Source organism: Heloderma suspectum, chromosome 1, assembly GCF_057233095.1.
Source record: "Heloderma suspectum isolate Gila_16-S chromosome 1, 16-S_ref, whole genome shotgun sequence".
Classification (NCBI taxonomy): domain Eukaryota; kingdom Metazoa; phylum Chordata; class Lepidosauria; order Squamata; family Helodermatidae; genus Heloderma; species Heloderma suspectum.
The window spans coordinates 239,987,762-240,001,735 of NC_139458.1; the positions used below are offsets into that span (position 1 = coordinate 239,987,762).

The following is a 13,974-nucleotide window of genomic DNA, read 5'->3' on the forward strand; positions in this document are numbered from 1 at the left end:
AATAATACATTATAATAACACAATTCAAACTGGACATTCTTCCTTCATTTTTGAGCAGCAGCAGGTTATGATTTCGACATGAATAAATTGCTTCTGCCTTTCCATACTATGTACATACTTTGTGGGAAACTACTTATGTGCTTCCAGACGAGGCTTTATTGTGCAATCACCATGGTTTATTTATTTTCAATTCAAGATGAGGGATCCAAATGACATTTTTATCCAGTTGTAATCAGCCCATGTTTTCCCAGTGTTATAGCTAGGTGCTTCCAGATAGAGGGTTACCGGTCAGAAAGCATCGACCTGGTTTGTGTGTAACACCAATTCATGGGTTGTTTAACCCATAAATTGGTGGGGCCGCACCAGAGTGGGCAGCTGCCTCCTGCTTTCATAAACAACCCAGGAATGCCCTGTTCCTAGGTTGCTTGATGTGACATCCAAACCCAGAACTCTGGGTTGTTGAGGGATAACAACCCAGAGTTTTAACCCAACAACAAACCAGTTTCATTATGGAACTGATGCAAAGCAGAAGTGGCGAGTGGGTGGGAGGCAGTGCATTCCCTCATTGCCATGCAGTCCTAACCAACTATTGGTTGTTTAACCCATAGTTATTCATTACTGTGAACTGGGCCATAGTGCAGCTATGCCATCTTTTTCTGCTTAATGGATTTTCTGAGATAAGAAAAAAGATTACTAGTGAAAGACGTCATCATCTGGACCCCACCCCCTATAAAAGTCTATGAATGAGACAGGGCAATGATGCCATAAAAACCTCTTCTAGATCCACCCTCTGTCTTTTTTCATACCACAGAAAATCCATTAAGGAAGGAAGGAACAGAATAGCAGTGCAATCTCATTGCAGGTGTGGACAGGAAAATGTGCAATTGAGGCAGGGTGGGAGGTGTTGTCACTGGGGAAGGCAGATGATGTGTTGAAGATGTCTCTCCTTTGTTGCTTGCTTGCTATGCATTTCATTCTGCAGAGTCATTTCTGTGGTGCAACTCAACTCCTTCCCATTTGCCTTTAATCTTTCTTACCCATTTGCTTGTTGTTAAAAAAAAAAGTGTATAAATACACTCGACAGATGTGTGTCTAGCTCCCCAAACTGGCATTAATACCAAATAATTAATTGCTTCCTCCCAGAATTACTAATTACTTTCCTCCCAGAACATAATGTCTCCAATCCCAGCACTTTGCAGTTTTCTTTGCAACTTGGTTTTTTTTAAAAAAAGTACTACGACGACGACGACGACTACAATAATTGTTTGAAACAGCTTAGTGGTCGGGGGGGTGGTGCGAGACTTTTTTCTTCAACAGATATGGGGAATGCCCCTCTTATGAGCCATCTCCAACTTACATAGCTGCAAAGCAGAAAGAGATTGTGGGAAATGCTGGCTAGGGAATGCTGTGAGTTGTTTTCTCTTGTCTAAGGATGCATAGGATTGCACCCGAAAGAGATCTGTGGAAGAACGGGGGAGGAGAAAGGGGATGACTTGTCCTTACCCCACCCACACAGCTATCTCCTATCTGACTGGAACATAGCAGAATATATGCACCAAGTAAGCACTGATGTGCGGGAAGGCCACTGCAATTCCATTGTAGCTTATATCAGAAAAGCAATGATTTGGTCAGTTATTGCACATAACCATAGATTCTTACAATTTTTCCAGAAAAGAGACAGTCAAACACACAAAAAAGATTAAACAAGCCAATCAAATCACAACATCATATGCACAGCTTATAGCAATAGCCTTTAGGACCTTTGATATAATCTTCTGATTTGTTAGCACTTGCAGAGACCACCAAAAAGAGATGTCGCTGCTGGAAAAAGTATAAGCCTCTAAATGAGACATGAATATTTTATGTCTGAGGATCCATACCTACTAGATCCTAAATCTATCAAGGACTGCGTCTTCTGGATATTGGCACCACCAAATCCTCCTGTCATGGGACTATATGAACTAGAATGAGGCAAAGCTGAAATAAGAGAAAAGTTGATACGAGTTAATAATGAGTTAGCAGCCCAAGTGAAAGGCAACAACACCTCCATCAATTGCTACATAGACAGGAGACCTCACTGTCAACCAATGACCTAATTATGTTCAGGAGTCTACAACAGGAGGCTATATAACATACCATCTGGGTGGCATACTCAGTTACATTTGAATTACTTGACTTTTTGCCACATATCTGACTCTGTACCAAACAGAACTTGCTATGAGAACTATTTTGACTACAACACCCTAATACATAACCCGACTCTTCTTTTTCATTTTTCTTTTAATTTATTCATTTTTCACTTTTCCCACCACTCCCATCCACTACACCTGTCAAATTCCCTCTTTTTTCTTCTCTACACTACTGTTCTGGAAGAATAGAATACAAATATGCACTTTGTACTGATGTGTTTTTTAATGAACATTTTAATCAACATTTAGTTGATTAATCTTTAAACAACTTTTGAGTGCAATATTGCTGCAGTATCCTGGTGGGATTGGCTAGTAGAAAATAGTGGTTGACTACCAGCCCACCCACAAATTGTGGATCATTACAAATGTCACTAGCGTATGTAAAACAATGAATATCACAGCACCGTAAGGACTAACAAAATTATTTTGACTGATCTAACATTCCCACAATTTTTTTTGAAAAAGAGACTCAGAGGCTGTGATCAAGAATAGGAGGGATAACTTAACCCTTCCCCCTTCCTGCCATTTGTCTACACAAAATCAGTCCCTTCCAAACTGCTTTCCCACTTGTGAGGGGAAAGATAACAGGTCCCTGTGTCCCCCAGCACCACACCACACCACCCAAGTGCAGGAAAGTAGCTTGCGTGTCTGATTTTCAGAGGGAAAACAGCACAAGGAAAAGGGTTAAGCATCCCTCCACCACTCTTCTTAATCTCCGTTGCAGCCATAAAGGCTGCTTTTCATTAAAAAAGAACCCAAAGCACTGCAGGGGTGGAGGTGGACATCACATATAGATTTGGTTTGAATGTCACAGCAGCAACTCCTGGGTTGTTTAACCCGGGAATTGTGGTGATGAGAGGCCTGTGCAAGTCAGACACCTGTTATTTCCATTTTCAATTAACACCCCAGGGATGCCCCATTCCTGGGTTTCATGATGTGCACACCAGAAACTCTGGGTTGTTTAAGGGTTGAACAACCCAGAGGTAACTCAACCATCAACCATGGACAACACTGGGTTATTCACTGAGCACAGAAATGGATCACATGCAACTTGCACACTCCACTTGTCCTCCAGGAATTGCTGCCGTGACGTGTGAACTGGGTCATAGTTTAGCCCTTTAGAGATGTGGGAAATGACAGTATCGCCAGTGAAAAAAGATTATTGTGGAAGAAAGAAGGGATTTATTTTAGGTGGAAAAAATGCAGTTCGATCTACCCCAAGAGGAGATACCAGAAAGAGAGATTTCTCAGTTTAGATAGCTTTGTACTCAAAACCATCTGGCTCAGACTGTCAGAAATGGAGATACTCTGACAACAGACATGATTATACTCACTTGAAGAGTACGATACAGGTAATGGCTGAAGGAGGCTGGGTGTTCCATTTGGCAATGATGATGTGCTGACGGAAGGTAGCAGGGGAGCAGAAATAACCAGGGGGGGGATGGAAGTTACTGAAGTAAAAGATGACATGGGTGCTAAAGGTGTAACTGTAGGAAAAGATGCTGGAATAGACAGATTTGGCATACTGCCCATGCCTAGAAGAAGAATTAAATAATTAATGAAGAGATAGGGCCTACTCAGTAGTGGCCCCTACCCTATGGAATTCCTTCCTGAAAGACATATGGCTGGCACTATTTGTGGCTGTTTTTAAGAGGATTTTAAAAACTCAACTGTTTTCCCTTGTTTTTAACTGAAAGTTCCTATGGTATTTACTGCTGATAGGTATTTTGAAATTGTATTTTATTATAACTAGTTGATTTAAAATTGTGGTTTATATTTGATGTGATTTTATGAATATATTTGTATTCATAATATAATTGTATTATTATATGTAACACAATAATTGTATTGTTTTTATGCTCTAAAGCACCTTCAGAAAATGATGATTTTGAAAGGCAGCTAAGAAACAGATCAAATAAATAAAAAAATAAAACAATGCTTATCATAGAGCTGTTAACATTCAGAAGTTTTGAAAATGCATGTCTTAACATTTCTGGATAGAGACAATACGAACTAATTTTAGATTAACAAGCCTACACCCATACATGGATTTATTTCATTTGTGCCATTATATGGCCACAGCTTTCTCCCAGTTGTTCTAGAAAATCATGTAAGACATCCCAGACATTGTATCCCAGACATCCCAAACAATATAATCACAGAACCATAGGGTTGGAAGGGGCCTACAAGACCACTGAGTTCAACCCCCTGCTCAATGCAGGAAGCCTGATTCCCAGGCGGTCTCCCATTAACCAAAGTACTTGCTTTTACACTATAGATGGCCCAGTAATGGCATCTCCAATGTGGTGCCTGTAGGCACTGATATGTCCGTAGACACCTCTTTTGGCAGCCACCATGCTTCCTGCCCCTCCTGATTTTTATTTTATTAGGAATTTTTAAAATTAACAATGGTTTCACCTGGGAGGCTGACATACTGCAAAATGAAGTGCTGCTCTCCAGCATTATCTTTATTCTTCACGAGAGTGTTTTTGTGTTTTGGGACTCATAACCTACTTTTGCCTTGTACTTAGAACCTGGTGGAAGTTACTTTCCTTTTAAGCACACCAGTTTGCCTTCTGGGAAATGAGTGTTTTGTGACCACCACGGCGGCTATTTTACGAATGGGCAAGTCCCATCCCCATGACAGCCATATTGTGAACACACTTTCAAAATTCCAAATGTGTCTACCAACTCATACAGGATGCAGACCCCTAATTTATAGGACCATTGTACCAAAAGAAAACAATTTTTTGTTTGGGATCCAAAGAGTTACATCCAGCGTGCCCAGCAGGATGTTTTTCCCACAGAACAGCATGCCCTCATGTCATATCACAAATTGCTTTTGAATCTCCTCTTAGTTTCAGAAGTGTATTGTGGCAGTGAGTTTGAGACAGACAAACCCAAACTGGAGGAACTAGCTGCACTATGTTTTGGACCCAAGCTGTCATTATTACGTCATCAAAGCATAGGAGAATAATCTCAATAGCACTCCTTACTGTATTCAGAAGCTTTATGAGAAAAAATATCTTTACTATATTTACTGCACATATCTTTAACAAATATAATTATCGTATCACATATTTCCACATAGTTGTTCATCTTCATCAATAATAATCAGGGGAAAGGGCCAGTTTTCAAACACATATACAGGAGTGGCCGTCGTGGGGAAATGTGGCCCTTTTGGGGCTTGCTGGATTTCCCTGGAGGCCCTGGCTCAGTTCACATTTGTGAGGTGAGCGGCAGGCTTCCCCCACAAAATTTGGGGACTTCCTCAGATTTTTTTCTAATTCCCTTTGCACAAACTGCAGCCGTAATATGCTTAATTTTGTGCAAATTAAGCATATTCCAGCAGCAATTTGCACAAATTAAGCAAACTGCAGCCAAATTTAGCATAAATCACGCAGACTGCAGCTACAATTTGCATAAATGGCAATTTAAAAACAACAACGACAAACTGAAAATCTGCAAGCTGCCCTGACTGGATACAGATCGAATTGGGCCAGCTTGCGGGTAAGTAAGCCAGAGTCTGGGGGCCAACCTGCGGAAAGCTTGGCAAACTTCACCCCTGGACAGATTCCTCCATCATCCCTACATGTATACATTTATTAAATATTCATGATTACCAAAACGAGCAGAAATCAAGGGAGAGAACACTGGAGCCTGCTTCATGATTGGAGGGAGAACCACAGGCAAAGGTTGGCCTTGTAGCTTTAGCTTGATGAGTTTCATAGCTATGGAAAACTCCTGCTGATCCATTTTCCCATCCTTGTTCAGGTCTGAGAGAGCCCTTTAAAAACAACAACAACACACACAAAGAGTTGACACTATATGACTCTATAGACACTAAGGGTCTATATACTTGTATATGTTCTATAGTTCAATGGTAGTGGACAAACACGCTTGTTGATTTCTTATATCTGGTGGGGAGCTCTTATCAATTTTCCCATATACCACCTATTGCTGGCATGAGCCTTTAGCCACAGTTGTCTATGTGGCAGTAGGGCAGGGATACTATATATTGAAAGCCCCTGGTTCATGAATCATATGGCTAAATTTAGCCCATATGCCACTGATTGCTATTCATAGCTATTTTACAACTGAATCCACACACTTAGTTTTAAGAATTTCTGTAAAAAAAATACATCCAAATTCCAAAGAGATTTTAGGGATCTTGCTTTGAAAAAAAGAAAGAATTATTTCAGACAGTATTATTTTGGTCACATATACCCCAGGTATATCATTAAGGTGTTAAACGATTATCTTAATAGTGAGGTGTTGTGCATCCATAAAGCTCTATCAGGTAATCCTCTTACCAACTCCATTCCCCCTTTGTACATAGGATTTGGTCAGGACTGTGCCATTCCTGCCCACACTTGACATTTATACCATCTGCACACCTTCATTTTGTGGTGTACAGATCATGTTGAAGGGCTTAAATGTGTTGGGATCTGCACACATATAAGTTCTTATGCAAATGCACAAACAGCATCATGAGGGAGAGGATGGGCTGGCACGATCCCAATCAAAACTTATGCAAGGTGGGGGAACATTTATTTCTTTCAGATTTTATATGTTTCATATTCTGGCAAGACAACACACTAAGCAAGCACCATAAAATACAAAAAAAAAAAAAAATAAAGATAATCCTAAAACTCTAAACTAAAAAGCCAGTAAATTCAAAGTCTCACACAGTGAGACTAAAACAGCGAGACAAAACACAGTGAGAATTAAAACAAAATACACCCTATAGAGCTTATCATATAAGAGAATGTGCTCCCTAAAGTATGCCGATCCCTGGACATTCAAGGTTTTAAAATTCAAGACCTTAAGATAGGTCTTGTAGGCCCCAAGACTGATTAGACTGGAATGTACTAGAAACAGGGTCTTCTCAGTGGTGGACGCTTGTGGAACTCTCTCCCAAGGGATATGTTTGCTCCTTCTTTAATCAGCTTTTAAATCGGTTTAAACAACTTTTTTGTTTTGTTGCGCTTTTAGTTAAAGGTGCTCTGTCAGATCTTATGCTGTTTTATTGTTCACTGTTGCTGTGTCAGTTTTAAATTATTTAGGGTGCAATCCTATCGGATCTGCCCTGAGTACTCATAGGCCTCTGAACTCGGAGGATTACGAGTATCCAAACCAGAGTGGGAGGCGCAACGCATCTTCTGCTCCGCAATTTCGCTAGACAGGTGTTTTTGCCCATCTGGCTGAGGCACTGTGGGGGGCTGGGGGGTGGGACAGAGGCTGGGAAAGGCTGGGGATAGCTTGTATCCTCACTTCCCCAGTCCCCTCCCTGCCCACCAGCACCCCCTTTCCTTCCTCTCTGAGCTCACATTTGCGAGCTCAGAGAGGCAGCCGACACAGTTCTCTGGGCGCCAACTGTGCAGGGGAGGAGGAGGGTAGCTCAGATCCAGGAATCCGAAAAATCCTATGGCCCCCCAGATGCTGTCTAGGGGACACAAGATTCTCTCCCAGAAAATCTAATTAATTTATTTTAATCTGTATTTTATGCTTTAACTTTGCCTACAAGCCACTTTGGAAGCACATTGGTCCTGAAAGGCAGCATAGAAATGTTGGTAATAAAATAAATTTGGCTGCCAAAGCCCCCAGAACCCTCTAACGTTGCACAGGGCTGATTTTAAAGAAGTAGTGGGGTGAAGTTGGAGAGCGAGAGCAAAAGTCATTATTTCCTATGGAGTCATTAGTTTCTACAGGGGTGGGAAATGGGGTGGAGTAATTTTTTAGAGCTCTCAGATTGGCTTGGAAAAATTACTCGAATTCTTCCAATTATTTTCCAAGTTAATCTGAGGAAACTCACCCATTGTGATGTTGGAAAAAACATGAAAAATGATCCTTACCACACTGTACTTTTAATTCAGAGGAGCATTCATGCCATCTCAGACATAGAAAGATGTTATACATATGCTTAAGTAGAAAGTTTTGAAAGGTTGTCTCTAGTGGTGGTGTCAATCCCGTGCCTATGCCACAGGAAGCAGGCTACTGAGTTTCTTTTCAGACCTAATATTTAGGTATAGAGGGCTTATTTTGGTGGTAGCAGTTAAACGTTTTATAGCTAAGGCAGCATTCCTTAATGGTGAGGTCTAATTGGGAACTTTACTAAAAACTGTAGCAGTGAGTTCTACAGACCCCAAATGCAACTTTTCTCTTTTTTAAAATAAACACAGCTGAAATATCCTATAGATTGTTCCATCACATGTGGTGGCAGGGGGTTGGATCGGCTGGGGTCTCCAATGAGGAGCCTGTGGTCATGTGTCCACAGACACTTCACTTGGCGCCTGCCAGGCTCCCTGCCCCTCCTGGTTTTTATGTTATTAAGGTTTTTTAAAAAATTAATTGGGAGGCTGGCATGCTGCAAAGTGAAGCACTGGTCTCTAGTCTTATCTTTATTTTTAAGAATGCCTCAGGGCCTCATGTTGGCCCCAGAGGCATTCCTAGAAAATGAAAATGGTGAATGGCGGCAGCCCAGCATGTCATTTTGAAGTGTGCCCAGCTGCTTCTCCAAAAGAGGAAAGGGTAAGTAGAGGGTGGCAGGGAACATCCTAGATGAGTAGGGTGTAGGCAGGATCAAAGGGCTTGTTTGCCTGTCTTATGTGACTGTGTGTGCGCGCACGCACATGTGTGTGTGTGTGTGCGCGCGAAAGAGAGAGAGAGAGATAGCTGGTTTGTTTTGGTGTGGTACATGTTTTGCCTTGGTTTTGTGTGTGTGCAGGCATGGGTCTTTTTTGCGTAGGCTGTTTGTTTGCAGTGAGTGTGTGTGAGAGAGATTCTTTTGAGCACCACTAAGTTACCTTTTGGCAAAAGGGTATTTTGCTGTGCTTTGCGGGGATCACACCCTACATCTGTGCTGTATATTGTTTCTTGACTAATTTACTTGTCTCTGAGCCTCATCAGTTTGCCTTCTGGAAAACGGGTCCTGGAGCAGAAACTGGGGGTTCAAAAGTGTGGCTTTGTGTTTTGGAACTAAGACCCCACCTCTGTCTTTTATTTAGGTTCGTTGTCAAATTACTTTTCTTTTAGTCTCACCAGTCCGCCTTTGGGGACATATATGTTTATGACATCACTACCTTGTTGTGGCGAAGGGGCTTGCGTAACTCAGTGAAGCCATAAGCTATGCTGTGCAGGGCCACCCAAGACGGACAGGTCATGGCAGAGAGTTCTGACAAAATGTGGTCCACTGGAGAAGGAAATGGCAACCCACTCCAGTATTCTTGCCAAGAAAACTCCATGGAACGTATCACAAGGCTAAAAGATATGACGCCGGAAGATGAGACCCTCAGATCAGAAGGTGTCCAATATACTACTGGGGAAGAGCAGAGGGTATTTCCAAGTAGCGCCAAAAAGAGTGAAGCGGCTGGGCCAAAGCTGAAAGGACACTCAGCTGTGGATATGTCTGGTGGTAAAAAGAAAATCCGATGCTGTAAAGAACGATATTGTTTAGGAACGTGGAACGTAACATCAATGAATCAAAGTAAGCTGGAGGTGGTCAAACATGAGATGGCAAGATTGAACATCAACATCTTGGGAATCAGCGGATAAGATTAAGAAGAGGTGGAAAGAATACACAGAAGAACTATAATGTCCCTGATAGCCATGATAGTGCAGTCACTGAACTTGAGCCGGACATCCTAGAGATTGAAGTCAAATGGGCCTTAGGAAGCATAACTAACAACAAAGCTAGCGGAGATGACAGTATTCCAGCTGAGCTATTTAAAATCCTAAAAGATGATGCTGTTCAAGTGCTGCACTCAATATGCCAACAAATTTGGAACACTCAACAGTGGCCACAAGAATGGAAAAGGTCAGTTTACATTCCAATTCCAAAGAAGGGCAATGCCAAAGAGTGTTCAAACTACCGTACAATTGCGCTCATTTCACATGCCAGCAAGGTTATGCTCAAAATACTACAAGCTAGGCTTCAGCATCATGTGAACCGAGAACTACCTGAAGTACAAGCTGGGTTCCAAAGAGGCAGAAGAACTAGAGATCAAATCGCCAACATTCACTGGATCATGGAGAAAGCAAGAGAATTCCAGAAAAATGTCTACTTCTGCTACATTGACTATGCTAAAGCCTTTGATTTTGTGGATCACAACGAACTCTGGCAAATTCTTAAAGAGATGGGAGTATCAGACCACCTTACCTGTCTCCTGAGAAACCTGTACGAGGGTCAAGAAGCAACAGTAAGAACCAGACATGGAAGAACCGATTGGTTCAAAATTGGGAAAGGAGTACAACAAGGCTGCATATTGTCCCCCTGCTTATTTAACTTATATGCAGAGTACATCACGAGAAACGCCGGGTTGGATGAATCAGAGGTCGGAATTAAGATTGCTGGGAGAATTATCAACAACCTCCGATATGCAGATGATACCACCCTAATGGCAGAAAGCGAAGAGGATCTAAAGAGCCTCTTGTTGAGGGTGAAAGAGGAGAGTGCAAAAGCTGGTTTGAAACTCAACATTAAAAAAACGAAGATCATGGCATCTGGCCCCATCACTTCCTGGCATATAGAAGGGGAAGAAATGGAAGCAGTGACAGATTTTATTTTCTTGGGCTCCAAGATCACCGCAGACGGTGACTGTAGCCATGAAATTAAAAGACGCTTGCTCCTTGGGAGGAAAGCTAAGGCAAACCTAGACAGCATAGTAAGAAGCAGAGACATCACCTTGCCGACAAAGGTCCGTCTAATCAAAGCTATGGTTTTCCCAGTAGTAACGTATGGCTGTGAGAGCTGGACTATAAAGAAGGCTGAGCACCGAAGAATTGATGCCTTCGAACTGTGGTGCTGGAGAAGACTCTTACGAGTCCCCTGGACTGCAAGGAGGTCAAATCAGTCCATCCTAAAGGAAATCAACCCTGAGTGCTCATTGGAAGGACACATACTGAAGCTGAAGCTCCAATATTTTGGCCACCCAATGCGAAGAGAAAACTCCCTGGAAAAGACCCTGATGCTGGGAAAGATTGAAGGCAAAAGGAGAAGGGGACGGCAGAGGATGAGATGGCTAGATAGCATCACCGATGCAATGAATATGGACTTGAGCACGCTCCAGGAGAGAGAGGAGGACAGGAAGGCCTGGCGTGCTATGGTCCATGGGGTCACGAAGAGTCGGACACGAATTAACAACTGAACAACAACAACGTTTATGATGGGCCACACCTACCATGGCAGCCATTTTGAGGATGGGCAACCCACCCCCACAGCAGCCATTTTCTGAGAGTGCCCACACTCACTCAAAATTCCAAATGTTTCATCAAACCATCACATGTGGGTTTTAGGGCTACATTCATTGACTGCTGCAGCATCTAACCAGAACTAGCCCAGAAACAACAGGGTCTATAGAACAAAACCCAAACTGTCAAGAATGCACATTTTCTTCACAAATTATGTGGTGACTCTAGTCACATGTTGGGAAACTGAGCGTGACTTGGAGCATCCCTAAAGATCAATAAAAGGTACATTAGGTCAATAACCAATCGGAAGTAATAACTATGCTCGGAAACCTACAGAGAGGATTAAAAACGCATTTTTCCCTATGACTTCAAAATTTTCAGAAATTTTACATCTCTTGTTTTCTCCTAAATGTCTTCCTGTTACATAGCTTTAGAAATCATTTGGGGGTAGTAAAGGCCTAGTAGCAATATATGAACACCTTGTCTTTAACGTGTTATTCATCATTCTAAAAGAAAGTATTTCATAATACAGAATTGTTCAATTTTTCCATTGTTTGGGTGGAGGGAAACCAAAAAAGTCACTAGGGGGGAAATGGGGAAAACCAGTTTTATTCTGCATTTTTCCAGGCCTTCACAATTCTAGATATGAAGTGCATTGTGCACAATACAGCTGATATACAACTTTTTAAAGACAGACATAGGAGTTCCGTGTAGGGAAAAAAGCAATGTTTTATGCCAACGTTTGGGTAAAAGTAAGAGAGGTTCAGAAAGTAAGCTAGGAAGAAGGGGAGGGCAATGTGCCTTCCACACAGTCAAGAGCATCTCGAAGATTTCTCGGCAGGTATGTCCTGGGCTAATCTTCTGCATTGGACAGATGTGTCTTGGAGGGAGCAATCCCATGTCCCCTAGACAGTGTCTGGGGGGACATGGGATGGTTCAGTTTCTGGGCTCTGAGGTTAGAAGCAGAGCTCTGACCTTGGAGCCTAGAAACCGTGTTTCCTGTCCCCTCCCCCACATAGCCAATATGGTTTTGGCTACGTCTCCACATTTGGAAATGGAGCACGGATTCGGATAAAGGGGGTGCTTCTGGGGGCAGGGCGGAAGGGAAGGAGGCTGGGGAGGCCATAGGAAATGTCATATGGTGGGGAGGGGAGGAGACTGGGGCATCGGCCATGTGATGTTTCCTATGGCTGCCCCAGCCTCCTTCCCTCCCCTTCCGAAGTGCCACTGCTAGATGGTCAAAATTGCCTGTGTAGCAGAAATGCAGGGCAGCTGGAGAATAAAGGCAAAGATCACCTCCACGCTCCAGCCACCCTGTGTAGGATACACAGCAACCTCTGAGTTTGGAGGCTGCTGACTATCTACATAGGATAGTGCCCTAAGGTAACGCAGAGCCATTTGGGACAGCATCTACGGAAACTGGTGAGAAAAGACATGGTGTAAATCATGGTTTGCTTATACATTTGAAACTCACAAACCATAGATTAGGTTCTTCATTTTGGATAGCACAAACCATGATTTGGGGTGATGTCTGAGTGAATTCCACCTACATTTTCTCACTTTCACTCACTGCTTTTCAAGGATATATCTCTCAAACTATCCTGCAAAGTAATGTTTCCCTCTTTCTGCTTTCTGTGTTTAAGAACACTCTAATACATCTTGATAAAGGCTAGGTTCTTCAGCTGCATTAATTAATTAATTAATTAATTACATTTATTTCCCGCCTTTTTTCCTCCAAGGAACTCAAGGTGGCGTACATAATCCTCCTCCTCCTCCATTTTATCCTCACAACAACAACCCTGTGAGGTAGGTTGGGCTGAGAGTCTGTGACTGGCCCAAAGTCACCCAGTGAGCTTCCATGGCCGAGTGGGGACTAGAACCCGGATCTCCCGACTCCCAGTCCAGCACTCTCGCCACTACACCATGCTGGCTCTCAGTTTGTTCAATTCAGTTTGTTCTCAGAAATAGCAGCTAATTACATCTATTGACCCATATTAAATATTCAACTCTAGTGTTTGTGTCCTATGGAAGAAATTCAAATTTAGATATAAATACAAATGCACTCTTCTTACAAATCATACCAGTCAACACATTTATCTGACCAGAATAAACCATAGTGTTTAGATAAATGATGAGCAAATTCAGGCTGCAATCCCATACACACCTACTACCTGGGAGTAAGCTGTAGTGGAACTTACTTCTGAGCCCACATACCTATTACTGCACTGTCAATCTCACAATATAAAATATCTATATCTATTTACCATATTTCAGCCAAGACTGGAGAGGGCAAACCCGATTGTAAAAAAAAGTTACGAGCTTGATCACCTGTATGGAAAAAAAAAAAGAAAGGGGCAGGGAGAGACATTATAATGCAAATCTATTGAATCAATGGGTCATTTTTTCTAAATGACACAATCACAAACTGGATCGCCTTTCTTGGCCCCCACTGAGCTGCCCCTACCCCACCCACTTTTTTTTTTTTTAAGTTAACACATATTTGTTTTACTGGTGGCTAGAGCAGCTTCAGAGAGAATTGGGAACACAGAGTGAGAGAGAAAAAGAGATGGGGGAGTGAGTTGGCTGGTGAAGGACA

The 13,974-nt window shown here is 42.3% G+C and overlaps 1 protein-coding gene across 14 annotated transcripts in view; it reads right to left on the reverse strand.

Moving 5' to 3' along the window:
• Positions 1-13,974, reverse strand: part of ITSN2 (intersectin 2) — a 196,167-nt gene that overhangs the window by 145,494 nt on the left and 36,699 nt on the right. For 11 of the 14 annotated variants that reach the window (XM_084821842.1, XM_084821915.1, XM_084821797.1 and 8 more), the window contains 4 exons: positions 13,643-13,706; positions 5,813-5,976; positions 3,524-3,724; positions 1,881-1,977 (listed from right to left, as the gene is read on the reverse strand). In XM_084821842.1, coding sequence (XP_084677968.1) covers positions 1,881-1,977; positions 3,524-3,724; positions 5,813-5,976; positions 13,643-13,706 — 526 coding nt within the window. The remainder of the gene's footprint in view (positions 1-1,880; positions 1,978-3,523; positions 3,725-5,812; positions 5,977-13,642; positions 13,707-13,974) is intronic. The other 3 variants (XM_084821881.1, XM_084821905.1, XM_084821888.1) reach the window with 1 other exon arrangement.